General features: G+C 37.4%; 1 protein-coding gene across 2 annotated transcripts in view; it reads left to right on the top strand.

Annotated features, from left to right (window-relative positions):
* The window catches only part of RAD51B (RAD51 paralog B), a 576,579-nt gene that overhangs the window by 26,876 nt on the left and 535,306 nt on the right, over positions 1-14,397 (top strand). For both annotated transcript variants that reach the window (XM_047079459.1, XM_047079460.1), the window contains 2 exons: positions 3,539-3,675; positions 13,287-13,406. In XM_047079459.1, the coding sequence (XP_046935415.1) occupies positions 3,539-3,675; positions 13,287-13,406 (257 nt within the window). The remainder of the gene's footprint in view (positions 1-3,538; positions 3,676-13,286; positions 13,407-14,397) is intronic.

Below are 14,397 nucleotides of genomic sequence, written 5' to 3'. Positions count from 1 at the left end.
TGTTTATATGACTTCTTGAATATAAATGATTTCTTAGAACATAAAACAGTGTTTATGGGAGAATTGCCTGGGGTAATGCTAATGTTCTGACTCGGGTTTAGATTACATATGTGTATACATTTGTTGGAACTCATCAAATGGTAAACTTAAGAGTATGCATTTTACTGTATGTAAAATTTACCTTACAAGAAAAAAAGAATCATACATATTAAACTCATGTTAATGATATATATGCTGAATTGTTAGGGGAAAGTATATTGATGTCTCTGACTTGCTTTAAAATGCATGGAAAATACCTGCGATGGAGGGATGCCTGGCTGGCTCAGTTGGTGGAGCATGTGACTCTTGATCTTGGGACTGTAAATTTGAGCTCCATGTTGGGTGTAGAGATTACTTAAAATCTTAAAAGAAAATAATAAAAAAAAAACCCAACAAAATGTGAGATGGATTCATGAGTGGATGGATGGAGGGATGGATTGATGGATAGATTAGTCTAGTCTAGTCATAGTAATAGTAAAAATGGTATCTAAGTAAGATTCTTTAAACTTTTCTGTTGCATCATCCTTAGGCAATCTGTAGCAACACAGAGGTTGATTCTTCAACTTCAACTTCAAGTTGATAACAATGATCAGTGTTGTTGATTTTTACAAAAACCTGACTGGTTAAGTGTGGAATCTCTATAGCACTCTGTAATGAGATGGGGACTGACCATGAAAATCATTTGAATCACAATGCCTCCTTTGGTGATCTCACAACAAGGAGTGTAAAAGAGTTGTTGAATTTAAGGATGGGTGAAGCATTTTTTAAAATAAAAAGACAAGATATGTCAAATTTTCTGACCTTTTTGAAATGACAGGTGGCTAGGCAATATGCTTCATAGCAGATTAAAAATCAACCAACCAACCAGTGGTACACTCTTAAAACATCCCTTCAAAGTAAAAGTAATGTTTTAACAATGAGTAAGAAAATACAAGGAAAACTTTGGTTTGCAAGCGTAGTTTGTTCCGGGAACATGCTTTTAATCCAAAGCAACTGAATATCAAAGTGAATTTCAAGAACCATTGGCCCAGTTATGATCACGTGATGTTCGGCGTCATATACTACTCGTATTGCAAGACATTGCTCATTTATTAAGTTAAAGTTTATTAGAAATATTTGCTTGTCTTGCGGAATACTCGCAGAACAAATTACTCACAATCCAAGCTTTTACTGTAATTGCCTTTTTGAAGGCAGATTAAAATGCAGAGTGTTTTTAAAATCATTGCTTAGAAATATTTCTTTTATGATGTTATTTTTGTTGTCAAAGATATGTGTGTCTTATGAAAACTTTGTTATCTGCACACTTAAAAAATTGTAACGGTATTTTCTATACTGTTGAAAAATCTTCCAAATAAAGAGTTTTTATTTTTGAACCAATTGTTAAAAATCTGAAAATGTAGTATCTTTTGATTCTGTTGTAAGAACAATTGAATTGACATGAGGAAAGACGGAAATTTATTAGCCAAAGTTCTATAAAAATTTTTGCTATTTGGTGGAAGTTACTGGAAAATGAAAATAGCAAGTACAACAAGTAATGTATTTTAAAAATTTTAGCCCTTGCATGTTTGCAATTGTTCCTTTCTCAACTATACAGCCATGGCATTGAAGTACTGAAATGAGTGGAACTTAGGACTTGACATTTCAAGCACTGAATTACAAAATAATTAAAGAATAATATAATTCCATTTGTTATTTTCATTATTATAATTGCATCACTGAAAGTGTTAAGTTTTTATGAGAATGAAAAGATTTGTATAACTAAGAAATAAGATATGTAACTATTTTTATTTTTATTTTTTATTTATTTTTTTTTTTTTTAAATTTTTTTTTTTTCAACGTTTATTTATTTTTGGGACAGAGAGATACAGAGCATGAACGGGGGAGGGGCAGAGAGAGAGGGAGACACAGAATCAGAAACAGGCTCCAGGCTCCGAGCCATCAGCCCAGAGCCTGACGCGGGGCTCGAACTCCCGGACCGCGAGATCGTGACCTGGCTGAAGTCGGACGCTTAACCGACTGCGCCACCCAGGCGCCCCTATTTTTATTTTTTAAAAAATGTTTATTTTCTTCTTGAGAGAGACAGAGAACATGAGCAGGGGAGGGGCAGAGAGAGAGGGAGAGAGAATGCCAAGCAGGCTCCGCACAATCCACATGGAGCCTGATGCAGGGCTCCATCCCACGAACCACAAGATCATGACCTGAGTTGAAATCAAGAGTTGGACGCTCAACCAACTGGGCCACCCAGGATCCCCTAGTCTAAATTTTAAAACAGTAGTTCTCAAAAGTGTATAACAGCATACGCAACACTTGGGAATTTATTAGAAGTGTAAATTCCCAGGCCACATCCCAGACCTACTGAACCAGAGATTCCTGTTAATAAGCTTGGTAGGCAATTCCAATGCTCACTTAAATTTGAGAACCACTGGCACAAATGGTGTAGACTCATGGGTCATCCCTTCTTACTTCTTCCTACTTCATGATGTATCTGGGACAGTTTATTCATATTTGTAGTCTGTCTTAGTCTTAGCTTAGACTTTTTCCTGTCTCCCTGAGATTGTTTTCTCTCCTCCTCTCCTGTTCTTTTCCCTTCCTTTGTGAAAGATTGTGTTAAAAACAGTGTTATTTTCACAAAAGGGATAGTGTTTTGGTTCTTAAAGTTTGTATGCCATAGCCAATGTGACAAATAGTGTATGTTTAAAGGGGATATTTTTAACATTTTCAAATTAATTTTTGTTAACTACTTCTAGTTGACTTGAATATGCATGTATATGAATTTTCCTCTTTTTTTTCCATCTCTATTCTCCTGATTTCACATTTTATAATTGCAGAAAACTTTCCACAAAGTAAAATTTCAAAACACACACTTCCAAGTATGAGTCACCTAGGTTCAACAATTGTTGAATTTTGTTACATTTGTTTTATCTCCCTTTGTACGCACATGCACACACACACACACACGTGTGTGCGTGCATGCCTTTTTTTTTATGCTAAAGCATTTGAAAATAAATTGTATACATCAGCACTCTACTCCTAACTTCTTTACTCTGCAGAATAAAGATCAAAGTAGCTTTTTAGGGGACTAGTACAAAATTGTTCTAAAAGGCTAATTCATGAGGAATGCTAAACCAAATATTAAAGCCTCTTAAATATTTTCAATTTCCTTCCATAAATGTCTTAATGAGGAAAAGATATATAGAACTCTTGGTTCTGAATGTATAAATGTACCCTCCAGCATCTCTCAACCAAAGTTTTTCATCTGAGTTACAGAACACAGAACATGATTTGAAGTGACTGTTTTCTCATTTTTCCCAAGGATAGTACATAACTAGTACCAATCCAGATACACAGGGGAGAAGTTAATTCCTTACATACAATAGATGTATTAAAATGTTCTTTATGAGAACCCAGGTTAGTGGGGCTGTGCATATGGCAAGTTCTTAAAAGAATTTTGCTTTGACTAGCTTGTGATGTTTATTCAAAGAACTTTTTTTTTTTTTAGATTACAGGCCCACCAGGTTGTGGAAAAACTCAGTTTTGTATGATGATGAGCATTTTGGCCACATTACCCACCAACATGGGAGGATTAGAAGGAGGTGTTGTATACATCGACACAGAGTCAGCATTTAGTGCTGAAAGGTGGGAGATTTTATTATTTTCCATTATAATGCTTAATTTTGTAATTTATTTATAGCACCTAACATTTTCAAACAGGTTAACATTTACCTTTTCTCTGTGAGAACTCAAAATGCTAGATACAGTCTTAAATGAATTTTCCTCTTAAAATTAACCCAGGAAGCAGTTTCTTTTTGTCTTTTCTATCCCTTTGTCATTGGTTTAAGTGGGGTTCCTGGATAAGCTGTGTTTTGCAGAAAGTCAGGAAGAAGGAAGTTTAAGAAACAGGGAGGGATGTAAGTAGAAATGGGGAAGAGGGAAAATTCATAAAAAAGACAAAAGGTAAGCTGCTTTGTTAGTAATTCTAGTTGGAAGTTAGTGAATGGAAAAGTTGGAAATTTCAAAAAAAATACATTTTATAATGTTTATTTATTTATTTTGAGAGAGAGAGAGGGAGACAGAAAATCCCAAGCAGGCTATTCCACCCTTGGCATGGAACCCGATGTGGGACTCAAACCCACGAACCACAAGATCATGACCTGAGCTGAAATCGAGAGTCAGACACTTAACTGACTGAGCCACCCAGGCACCCCTGAAAATATTTTTTGATTGAGAAGTATTTCACTTTAATCTTTGTAATAGTATTGTATTAGATATAAAAAACACACTGATAGTGTATTTATGCTTGGAAAGAAAAGATTTCCTTACTTTGGCAAGGACCTTTAACATTCTATGAGAGCATTTGGTTATTTGTGTAATTCTGTACACTTGAAAATAAGTCTGGTCTCCCTCTGACCCTGCTCTGATTGACATTCATGAGCAGGAGTACTTATAGGTCTGGAGACTGATTCAGTTCTGTTCTTTTAGTCAAGGTATAGTTCTTTGAGTCTTTCTGTAACTGTGTCATTATGTGTAATTATGTCATTATGAATCACGTCTCTCTCTTACTTCTAGGGATACTAGTTAGAGAGAAGTGTATTCCCTGGCCAGATAAGTTCTAAGTGGATTATTTTGCCTGGAGCTTATTTGCTGTCTTCTACATCTCTTGGTTATCTATTCGAAGTATATGCCACTCATTTGTCAGTTTTATGAGCTTGTGTTATATATTTGTATCTTCAAAGCCAAATCTAGTGACTGACACATATTAACTGCTCACAAAATGTTTGATATATGAATGAACTGACAGGTATTACTCTCATATTGTGGAATCCAGACACCGTTGCCTACTAAAAGGAATGAGGGTTCCTTGGGGGAAATGGCTGATACTAGCACTGGCTTAGGAAATTTTTAAGTTGAGTCTGAAACCTCATATCAGGTAACAAGAGAGCCATCAAAGACTACTTAGGGGAGTGTCAGAAGGACTCAGGAATCAACCTGAAGAGGCTCCTGCTGGCTAAAGATGAGACAAATTGACCACCAATAAGAATAATGATGACAGATTAAAACCCATGAAATATGTTTAAATTCATGAGTTTATAATATTATGAAATGAAAAGCAACTAATAGATCAGTGTTGGAGAATTCTGGAGAAGCAAATCATTATTTTGAAATGAGTTTTAAAAAAGGAAATCAAACATCTGTTCTTTTTCTGATTTATGAACTGTATTGCTGAGTAGCAAATAGGTCTTTTTCAAAATGTATGTTTGTTTTTGAGAGAGAGAGCAAACGCATGTGCATGGGAGAGTGGCAGAGAGAGAGAGGGGGATGGAGGATCTTAAGAGGGCTCTGTGCTGACAGCAGAGACCCCAATGTGGGACTCAAACCCATGAACCATGGGATCATGACCTAAGCCCAAGTCAGATGCTCAACCAACTGAACCACCCAGGCACCCCCAAACAGGTCTTTTTATAGGAGTATTCCAGTAATAAATGAAGAAGGAATGATAGAATGTCACCAAATTACACACCCCAACAATTTAATGGTTCTAGGCATTGAATATTGTGGTATAATAAGAAATCCATATCTTTGTCCTGGTTCTTGGCCAAAGACCTTCTAAAACCTTTGGAAAACCTGAGTTTATGCTAATGAAGTGACTCTTGGTGGGCATCTGTATAGTTTCACATGGGAGCTGGTTGCCAATCATGTAATTATAGTGTTGGAGCTTTCAGCCCCACCCATCCCCCCAAACTCTGAGGAAGAGAAAGAGGCTGGTAACTGATTAATTGCCTATGGCCAATGCTTTAATCAACACTGCCTATGTAATGGGATCTCTACAAAAATCTCTAAATGGTAGAGTTTGGAGAGCTTCTGGGTTGGTGAACACATCAACGTGCTGGGAGGGTGGTGTGCCATGTGGTCCTCCCCAATCTTTTCATGAGTTGTGTCTTTCATTCTTTGTGGTAACTTGGTAATAGTAAGTAAAGTACCTTCTTGAATTCTGTGTGCCATTCTAGCAAATCATCGAAGTTGAGGAGGAGGGGTGTCAGAACTCCTGATTTGTAGTTGCTCAGTTGGTCAGAAGTACCAGAGGCCTGGGACTTGCGATTAGTCTCTCAAGTTGGGGGAGGGCAGTCTTGTGGGTCTGAGCTAACTCCTGGTAGTTAAGTGTCAGACACCCACTTGGTGTCCACAGGGAATTGAAGAATTGTTTGGTGTGGAAAACCTAAACATTTGGTGTCAGAGGTGTTGTGAGTGAAAACAGTTCAGAAACATAAAAGGCTACTAGCATCACAAAAGAAAACTAGTTATTCCTCCTGATGGAAGAATAGTCAAGCCTGAATGTGATCAAACTTTCAGATCCAGCTACCAGTTTGCAACATATACAGAGAAGAGAGGAACGTGTTAAATCAACACCAGAGGGATGTAGTCACCAAAATGCAAACTGTGGGAAATGATAGAACAAACAACCTCGTTTTTTAATTGTTAAGATTAAAAAAAAAAAGATGAGCATTCTTTGGATTAAAAGAGATTTGCAAGATATATTGCTCTTGTCATATTGTACACCTTAAACTTACACAAACAATATTATATGCCAGTTATATCTCAATTAAGCTGAGGATAAAAGATGTATTGGTCAGTTGTAATGTGATGGAGTTATTTGAATCTTAACCAAATAATCGGTAAAAAAACAAAACAAAACAAAAAAAACAGAAACATACACACATATGGGGCCACTGGAAATCTGAACACTGAAATGTATTTGATGCTAACACTGGTAAAGAAAGACATTGGTTAACTCAGGTTGTCCAAAGGAAAGGTATTTTTTAAAATGTCAGTGACTAACCTTCAACTAACAAGCTAAAGGCAAGCTGGCAATGAGGTAAAATTTTAGTCCCTTTATTGGACTTATGTTTTGTAATTGTAAAGGAGCCTTTATGAAGGTCATTTGAGGATAGGGGTTGAAATTTATGTTTTTTACTTTTCTAGTCTATTCTCCACAAGGCCTGAAGAGTGTGGTCACCTGGCCGCCACCTGGATTGCCTTCTGAGGTGTGGTGATAGGTTCAGGTGGAATCAAAAGTACCAGTCCTCTTTTAACAAACTGCCTTCTGGAGTTTGTCATGGCAGGTCAGAGGATGGACCTGGCTGGCTCTGTACTGCCTGGTCACACTTCATTTGTGCTGTTATAGGACTGCTTGACCCCTCTTTGGATTTATTGGGGAGAGTTAGTTAATCAGTTAGGAAAGCTTTCTGCTGCAAGTAACCGAATACCCAGCCAACAGTGAGTAGATGGTTGCAGGCGCTGGTTCTGTCGCGCAGTGATGACAGAGAGACCTAGGGCTTCTATGTTTTTAGGCATCCCATACAGGCAGTGGGAAGGGAAAGGGCTAGCTATATGTTTTATCAGGAAAATTTGTTTTTTCCCAGAACAGCTGCCCCTTCCCCTCTGCTGATTTCCTTTTCATCCTCCAGAATCATCCTGCACATTTCGCACCGGGCCACCCCCATAGGCAAGGGAGGATGGGGAATGAGGGGAAAAAGATTGATATACATAATAAGCGTGTTGAGTTTCCCGGTCTGGTTAACATTGCTGCCTGAATAAAATTGGGTTCTCATAGCAAGGAAGAAGTGGAAATGGATATTGGTAGGTAATTAATAGTGTCTGCCATCATGGGATAGTTTCTGGACTTAGAGAAGAAGTAAAAGCGTGAAAATAAGAGACCCAAAAAGGAATATGTTTTAGCTTTCTATATGTCTCTGCATGTAGCAGTGTCTTCATTTTGTGCTTATAAGCAAGCTGTCTGGGGACACCTGGGTGGCTCAGTCAGTTAAGCTTCCGACTCTTGATTTAGGCTCAGGTCATATCTTATGGTTGTGGAAATTGAGCCCTGTGTTGGGCTGTGTGCTGAGTGTGCAGCCTGCTTAAGACTCTCTCCATCTACCCCCTCCCCTGCTCACACATACACTCTCTCTCTGTCTCTTTCAAAAAAAAAAAAAAAAAAGGGATTTACATACAGAAAATTTAGGATGAGTGATAAAAAGTGGAAAATAATTTTGGTTAATAAATTGCTAGATAGCCTTTTTACTGAGAAGGAGGGAGAAAACAGAGGGGTGAATAAAAATTACTTAAGTTTAAAATGCATTTAAAAACAAAAAGAGAAAACCTTGCAGGTAATGTACTTAAAAGCACTTTGGAAAGATTAGTTCTATTTTTTAAAGCAATACACTAGCTTATTTTTACATGTCTTTGAGAAGATAATCTAAAATAGTGTGTTAAGCATATTTGTTTGCCATAGACTGAAATTATATCTCCAGACTGATTAATAATTATATAATAGTAGAGTCTGGTACTAAACCCTCAGGTATTTGGGGACTGCCTTGAGGGGAGGAGAATGTTAAGCAGGCAGAGTTCTGGGTCCCCCTTTCTGACTGATTCAGAAAAGTCTTTTTATTTGTTGGACTTATGCTTAAGATCTGATATAGTCTTAGACATGCTCTGCTTATATATACTTTGAGAATATAGATAAGTAGGTTAATCTAGTGAACTGTACAGAAATTTTGGCAACCATGAGAATTCTAGTATATGTGAATCGAGTGAATACTGTATTATCCCTATTGGAGATAATTAGGAAAAGATGAAACCAAAAGTTAAGAATAAAAACAGAGGGTGATATGGATGGTAAATAGTAATAGAGGTTTTCAAAATACAATTCTGGGAGAAATAAAATGGATAAAGGAAGATAAAACTGGGTCTTAGAAATACAAATGGATTTGTGTATCAGGAAAACTGAGGGATTGAAACAAGAGATGGGGCCCAGGACTCTGGAAGGTGTGGACCTGGGGAGGTAGAATACAGGATTGGAAATTTAGGAGGTAAAAGTGGGTAGTCCTGAGTTGTCATGAAATCAGAAAAGCTTTGAAAACTAGGAAGAAATATTTGGTTCAACAGGGGAGGAAGACATTAATCAAATAATCACAAACATGTGAAACTGTAACTATTAACACTAACTGTACAAAGGAGAGGTGTGTGTTGTATTGGTACTGTGTGGGAGCAGTGGCCAAGCTTAGACCTGAAGAGCTGCATGGCACCTCTCAAGGCGCCAAGCACCCCACAGACAATGCCCACCAATTCCTACTAGACTATTTAGAGTGTCACTCCTTCTGAATTTCAGTGTATCAGGAGAGAGGCATGTAGTGGTAGTGGCCAGCCATGACTTTAACTCAGTATGAAGGCAATTATCGGTGTGGTCTTAGGACCATTTTCTTTTGCTTGTTGGCATGAATCCAGGATCTTTGACCTAGGGGGCAAACAATAGGGGAGATCAGTTCCCTCTTCCCATTTTTTGAGATGATTTCATGAGACTGGGTAGGTTTTCCTTAGTCTAATTTCAGCTGCCTTATCATTTGTGAATCTAGGTGAATTAGTGAGGAGGGAGATCTTGAAGAGGCTCTATGTTAGAAAATGAAATTAGAAATAAGTACTTAGTACTAAAATAAAGCTTTGGAATTTTCTGGAATCTGTAAGGGACTAATAGATTCACATTCTTATATTTGTATCACAGTGCTGAACAAATACATACTGAATAAATGAACAGGAAAATATTACACATGTATGAGAAGCTTTGAGAAACCATAAACTTATATTTCAGCACATTTATGATGTTATATTTCAACTAGAACTTTGGAAAACTTTTTTTTTTTTTACATTGAGCATGTGTTTTGTTTCAAGTTGGCATGTGGTCACTAATGTAAAGCTTTTAACTTTGCTTTTATACAAGAGCTGTGAAGTAACAGGGGGAACTAATAACAAAAACCTGGAATGAATCCAGTCTTCTCCACTTCAATGAATGGTAATTCCATTCCTCCAGATGCTCATCCAATTAGCCAAGAATTCCCTTCAGCTCCTATTTTTTTTTTAATGTTTATTCATTTTTGAGAGACAGAGTGCAAGCAGGGGAGGGACGGAGAGAGAGGGAGATACAGAATTTGAAGCAGGCTCCAGGCTCTGAGCTGTCAGCACAGAGCTCGATGCCAGGCTCGAACCCACGAACTGTAAGATCATGACCTGAGCTGAAGTCAGACGCTCAACCAACTGAGCCACCCAGGTGTCCCCAGCTCCTTTTTTGAACTACACCTTGAGTTCACTTACTTCTAATTAGCTGAGCTATTATTCTCCAGGTCAAGTCACCATCATCTCTTATTTGGACTACAGTATTAGCTGGTCTTGCTTTCACTGTGTACAGCCTCTTTTCCATTTGGTAGAGTGACTCTTTAAAGCAAAAAGAAGTCAGATCATGTCAGTTCTACTTCTAGGTTTCCTATTTTATTAAATATCTAAACAAAATACCACAGACCTAAGGATCTTGTGTGATCTTGGCCCCTGTCTTATTTCCTCTGACCTTATTTCCTTTTATTCTCCCTCTTGTTTCCTGTGTTTCAACTACATTAGCCTCCTTGTTATTCCTCAGTAACCTTAGGCATCTACTTACATATGGGTTTTTGCACTTGTTATATATAATTCTCTTTTCCTATGCACTGCTTCACTGGATATCCAATGGTTCATTTCCCTTAAACCATTGCTCAAATTCACCTTATTAAAGAGGCTTTCCCAGGCCACTTTACATAAAATAGCACTTGCTTCCATAGGTAACAATCTGTTCATTTTGTTTAGAGCACTTATTACCTGATGTATAATATATATTTAATTTGTTTGTCTCTCTCATTGGACTGTAAGTTCCATGAGGGAAGTTGTGTTTTGTTTATTTGTTTTTTTGTTCACTGTCACATCCTTAGCATCTAGAATGGTGCCTGACATATAGTAGATGCTCAATAAATACGTGTCAAATGAATGAATCTTAAGTACATACTTGAAAGGAATACTTTCGGTAAAATAGAGGTCCACTAGATGGCATTAGTTTCAAACTTTATGTAATTAATGTCTGGGAGCAAAAGATAGGATCTTTTCTGTTACTCTAATCAGAAAAGATCTTTGTGATGAAGAGTGTCACAAGAGATCACTATGATTAGTGTGAGGCATATAGATACTACATTTGTATTTAGGTTTTGATTTATATATTTTTTAGAGAACTTTTCTAAAATTAAAAACACTTGGAGAAACTGATCGTAGAAAATTATAGCATATTGGTATGTGAATAACCATTTGGTACAGTTATTTAGCACGGTAACTGAGTAAAGTCAGTTTGTGTCCATACATTGACCATCTTCCTTCTGAGCGGCCTTAATGGAAGGAGAGAGCAGTAATGACTTCCAGAGCCTTTTAACACTCAAGCCGCCAGTTGAAATTCAGCCTAGGGTTGAAGCCAGAAAATTATTTGTCTGTCAGCTGTTCAGTTCTCTCATTGACTGAGAGAAGTACTCAGTACTTAATCCACTGGACATCCAGTTTTGGAAAACTTCTATGTTTCTGGCAGACGTTGCCATAGCTATCCTATTAAAAATCAGTGGCTTCCAAGTGTCAGAGCTTTTAGTTGACTTCTCTGACCAGCTCTGAATTCAGCAAATAGTTACCCTAATCAAGAAGTTTACACATTTTCCCCAAACCCTTAAAATTTTCCTGTCCTGCCTTTGCCAGTGTCATCTCATTTCTTCTCGCTTTTGTTGCTTATCTTGTTTCCTCCTTTATTCCACCCCGCCTGTCTCTCTCTTGTGCACTTCTCCTGAGTGCTCATTTGATCCATTTGTTCTTGCCCTTCACACATCTATTGGTAAAGTAATTTTTCCTCTTCCTATTCAACCCAATGATGCTTTTCTTTTCAAATTGTTCAAAATGCACTTTTAAAAAATATTTTTGACCAGTTTTCTTTTATTTCTCTGTTTTAGATTTTTCTTTTTTCATTTCTGATTATAATATATGTGAGGAACTTATTTTGTTTCTCTCTTTAAAGTTCTCAGCCTCTTCTTGGGACTCATTAACTAGAAGTGAAAACACTTGTTCTTTGTACTTTTGTGTCTTTAAATGGAGCATAAAGTATAGAGTGATTTTTGTGTTTATAGTCCTTCCTTTCAGATATCCTTGGGTGGTTAAGTACCAGACTGATAAAGTATCATTTAAAATAGGAGACGGGGGCGCCTGGGTGGCGCAGTCGGTTAAGCGTCCGACTTCAGCCAGGTCACGATCTCGCGGTCCGTGAGTTCGAGCCCCGCGTCAGGCTCTGGGCTGATGGCTCAGAGCCTGGAGCCTGTTTCTGATTCTGTGTCTCCCTCTCTCTCTGCCCCTCCCCCGTTCATGCTCTGTCTCTCTCTGTCCCAAAAATAAATAAACGTTGAAAAAAAAATAAAAAAAAAATAAAATAAAATAGGAGACAGTTACACTCAAAGATTTACACTTTTATTTTTATATTTTTAGCCAGAAACACTTGAAATTTCTAGTAATGAGCTCCACGTCTCACACTATTACTGATGATATTTACATCTGTTTTGCCTTGTCACTCTCCTGCACTTGGCCTACTTCATGCATCAGATCTAGCTTTGAGTTCAGAATTCAATAGGTAGAAAATCATGTTTTGTTTATTCAGGAAATATTGGACAACATCCATTTGTTTAGAAAATAATTTCCTGTTTACCAAGGAGCTATTGGATACGATTTATTTTGTATGTATTAAGTTTTAATTGAGAAAGTATATTTTTCTGTTCTGAGACATGGAGACTAACTGATAATTGATTGTTAGAATGATAATATTATATATTTGTTCAAGTATATTTCTTTTATTCATGATGATGAAATCATTTTTCTTATTTACTAAACATGTCTTATAGCTGTTAGTCAAGTGATCAATTATTAAAAAACAATGCTCTCACTGCTAACCTCTCTTAGTGCTCATAAAGGATGGCTTACATTAAAAAAATTGTTAATGTTTATTTATTTTTGAGAGAGAGAGAGAGAGAGACAGAGTGTGAGCAGGGGAGGGGCAGAGAGAGAGGGATGCACAGAATCTGAAGCAGGCTCCTGACTTTGAGCTGTCAGCACAGAGCCCGATGCAGGGCTCGAACCCACGGACCGTGAGATCATGACCTGAGCCAAAGCCGGATGTTTAACTGACTGAGCCACCCAGGCGCCCTGGGGATGGCTTACATTTTAAAATTCTATATTAAAGCATTTTGCTTATACCTGCTCTATTTTTGTTCTAGTGTTACTTGTGGCTTATGAATTTCCTAAGTAAAATTCATTAGATGTTCAGCACTGTGGCCTTGAATGTCATTAACTATTTTCACTTGCGCTATTTTTCCTCCCCACAGACTGGTTGAGATAGCAGAATCTCGTTTTCCCAGATATTTTAACACTGAAGAAAAATTACTTTTGACAAGCAGTAAGGTTCATCTTTATCGGGAACTCAGCTGCGATGAAGTTCTACAAAGGTTTGCTGCTTTAGATTTTGGTAGTTTAGTAATACTTTGAAGATATATTTCTTGTTTTTTTATGCTTTCAGCTTCTGAGTGAAAAAAGTCTCTACATATGTATTAGGGTTATGGGAAATAAATTATTTCAGTGCTCTTTATTTGCTACAGCCTATTGGATGAAATGTTTCTTTAAAAAGAAAACATTAAATGAGTGAAATGTTTTAGATTTAGTTAATTAAGTAGTATATTGATTACTTGTGTTTCATTGAAAGGTTACCCCCAAATTCAGCAACTTAGAAGAGCAAACGTGTCTTGTCTCACCTAGTATCAGAGGGTTAGGTATCTGTGAGTGGCTTAGCTGAGCGTTTCTGGCTCAGGGTTGCACCAGAGGTTGTAGTCAAGCTGTTGGCCAGCGCTATGGTTATCTCAGGGCTCAGTAGGAGCTGGAGAATCTTGGATAATTCCAAGGTTACTCATATAGTTTCTGGAAGGCCTCCCTTCCTTGCTGGCTGTTGGCCATAGACCTCTGTTCCTCACCAGGTGGGTCTCTCCATAGGACTGTTAACAACATGGCAACTTGCTTCCCCCAGAGAAAGTGATTTGAGAGAGTGGCAAGTGAAAGAGAGCCCAAAATGGCAGCTGTAGTCTTTTATAACCTACTCTCAGAAGTGACATGCCATCATTATGTCATATGCTATTGGTCTTACAGACCAATCCTGGTAAATATGGGAGGGGTCTGCACAAGGCTGTCATTACAAGGTAGGAATAAATGGGGGCCATTTTGGAGATTTGCTGTGACAAGCAGTTTTACCCTAAAATTAGCAGTATCATAGGAGAACCAGAGAATTAAACTAGATGAAAACATTTTGGTCCATTTTCAAAAGAGTGCAATATGTATAGAAGAGCTGGAAATAAGTTATGAAGTTATGATCATTGAATACTTGTAATCATTACTGTAAATGAGGGAGGAAAAATTTGTTGTCATTGTTTTTAAGTTGGTTAATCTTTG

Source organism: Lynx rufus, unplaced genomic scaffold (genome assembly GCF_022079265.1).
Source record: "Lynx rufus isolate CCGP_SWC_20201006 ecotype Redwood Valley unplaced genomic scaffold, mLynRuf1.p SCAF_17, whole genome shotgun sequence".
Lineage (NCBI taxonomy): Eukaryota > Metazoa > Chordata > Mammalia > Carnivora > Felidae > Lynx > Lynx rufus.
This window is presented reverse-complemented; position numbering and strand designations above follow the sequence as displayed.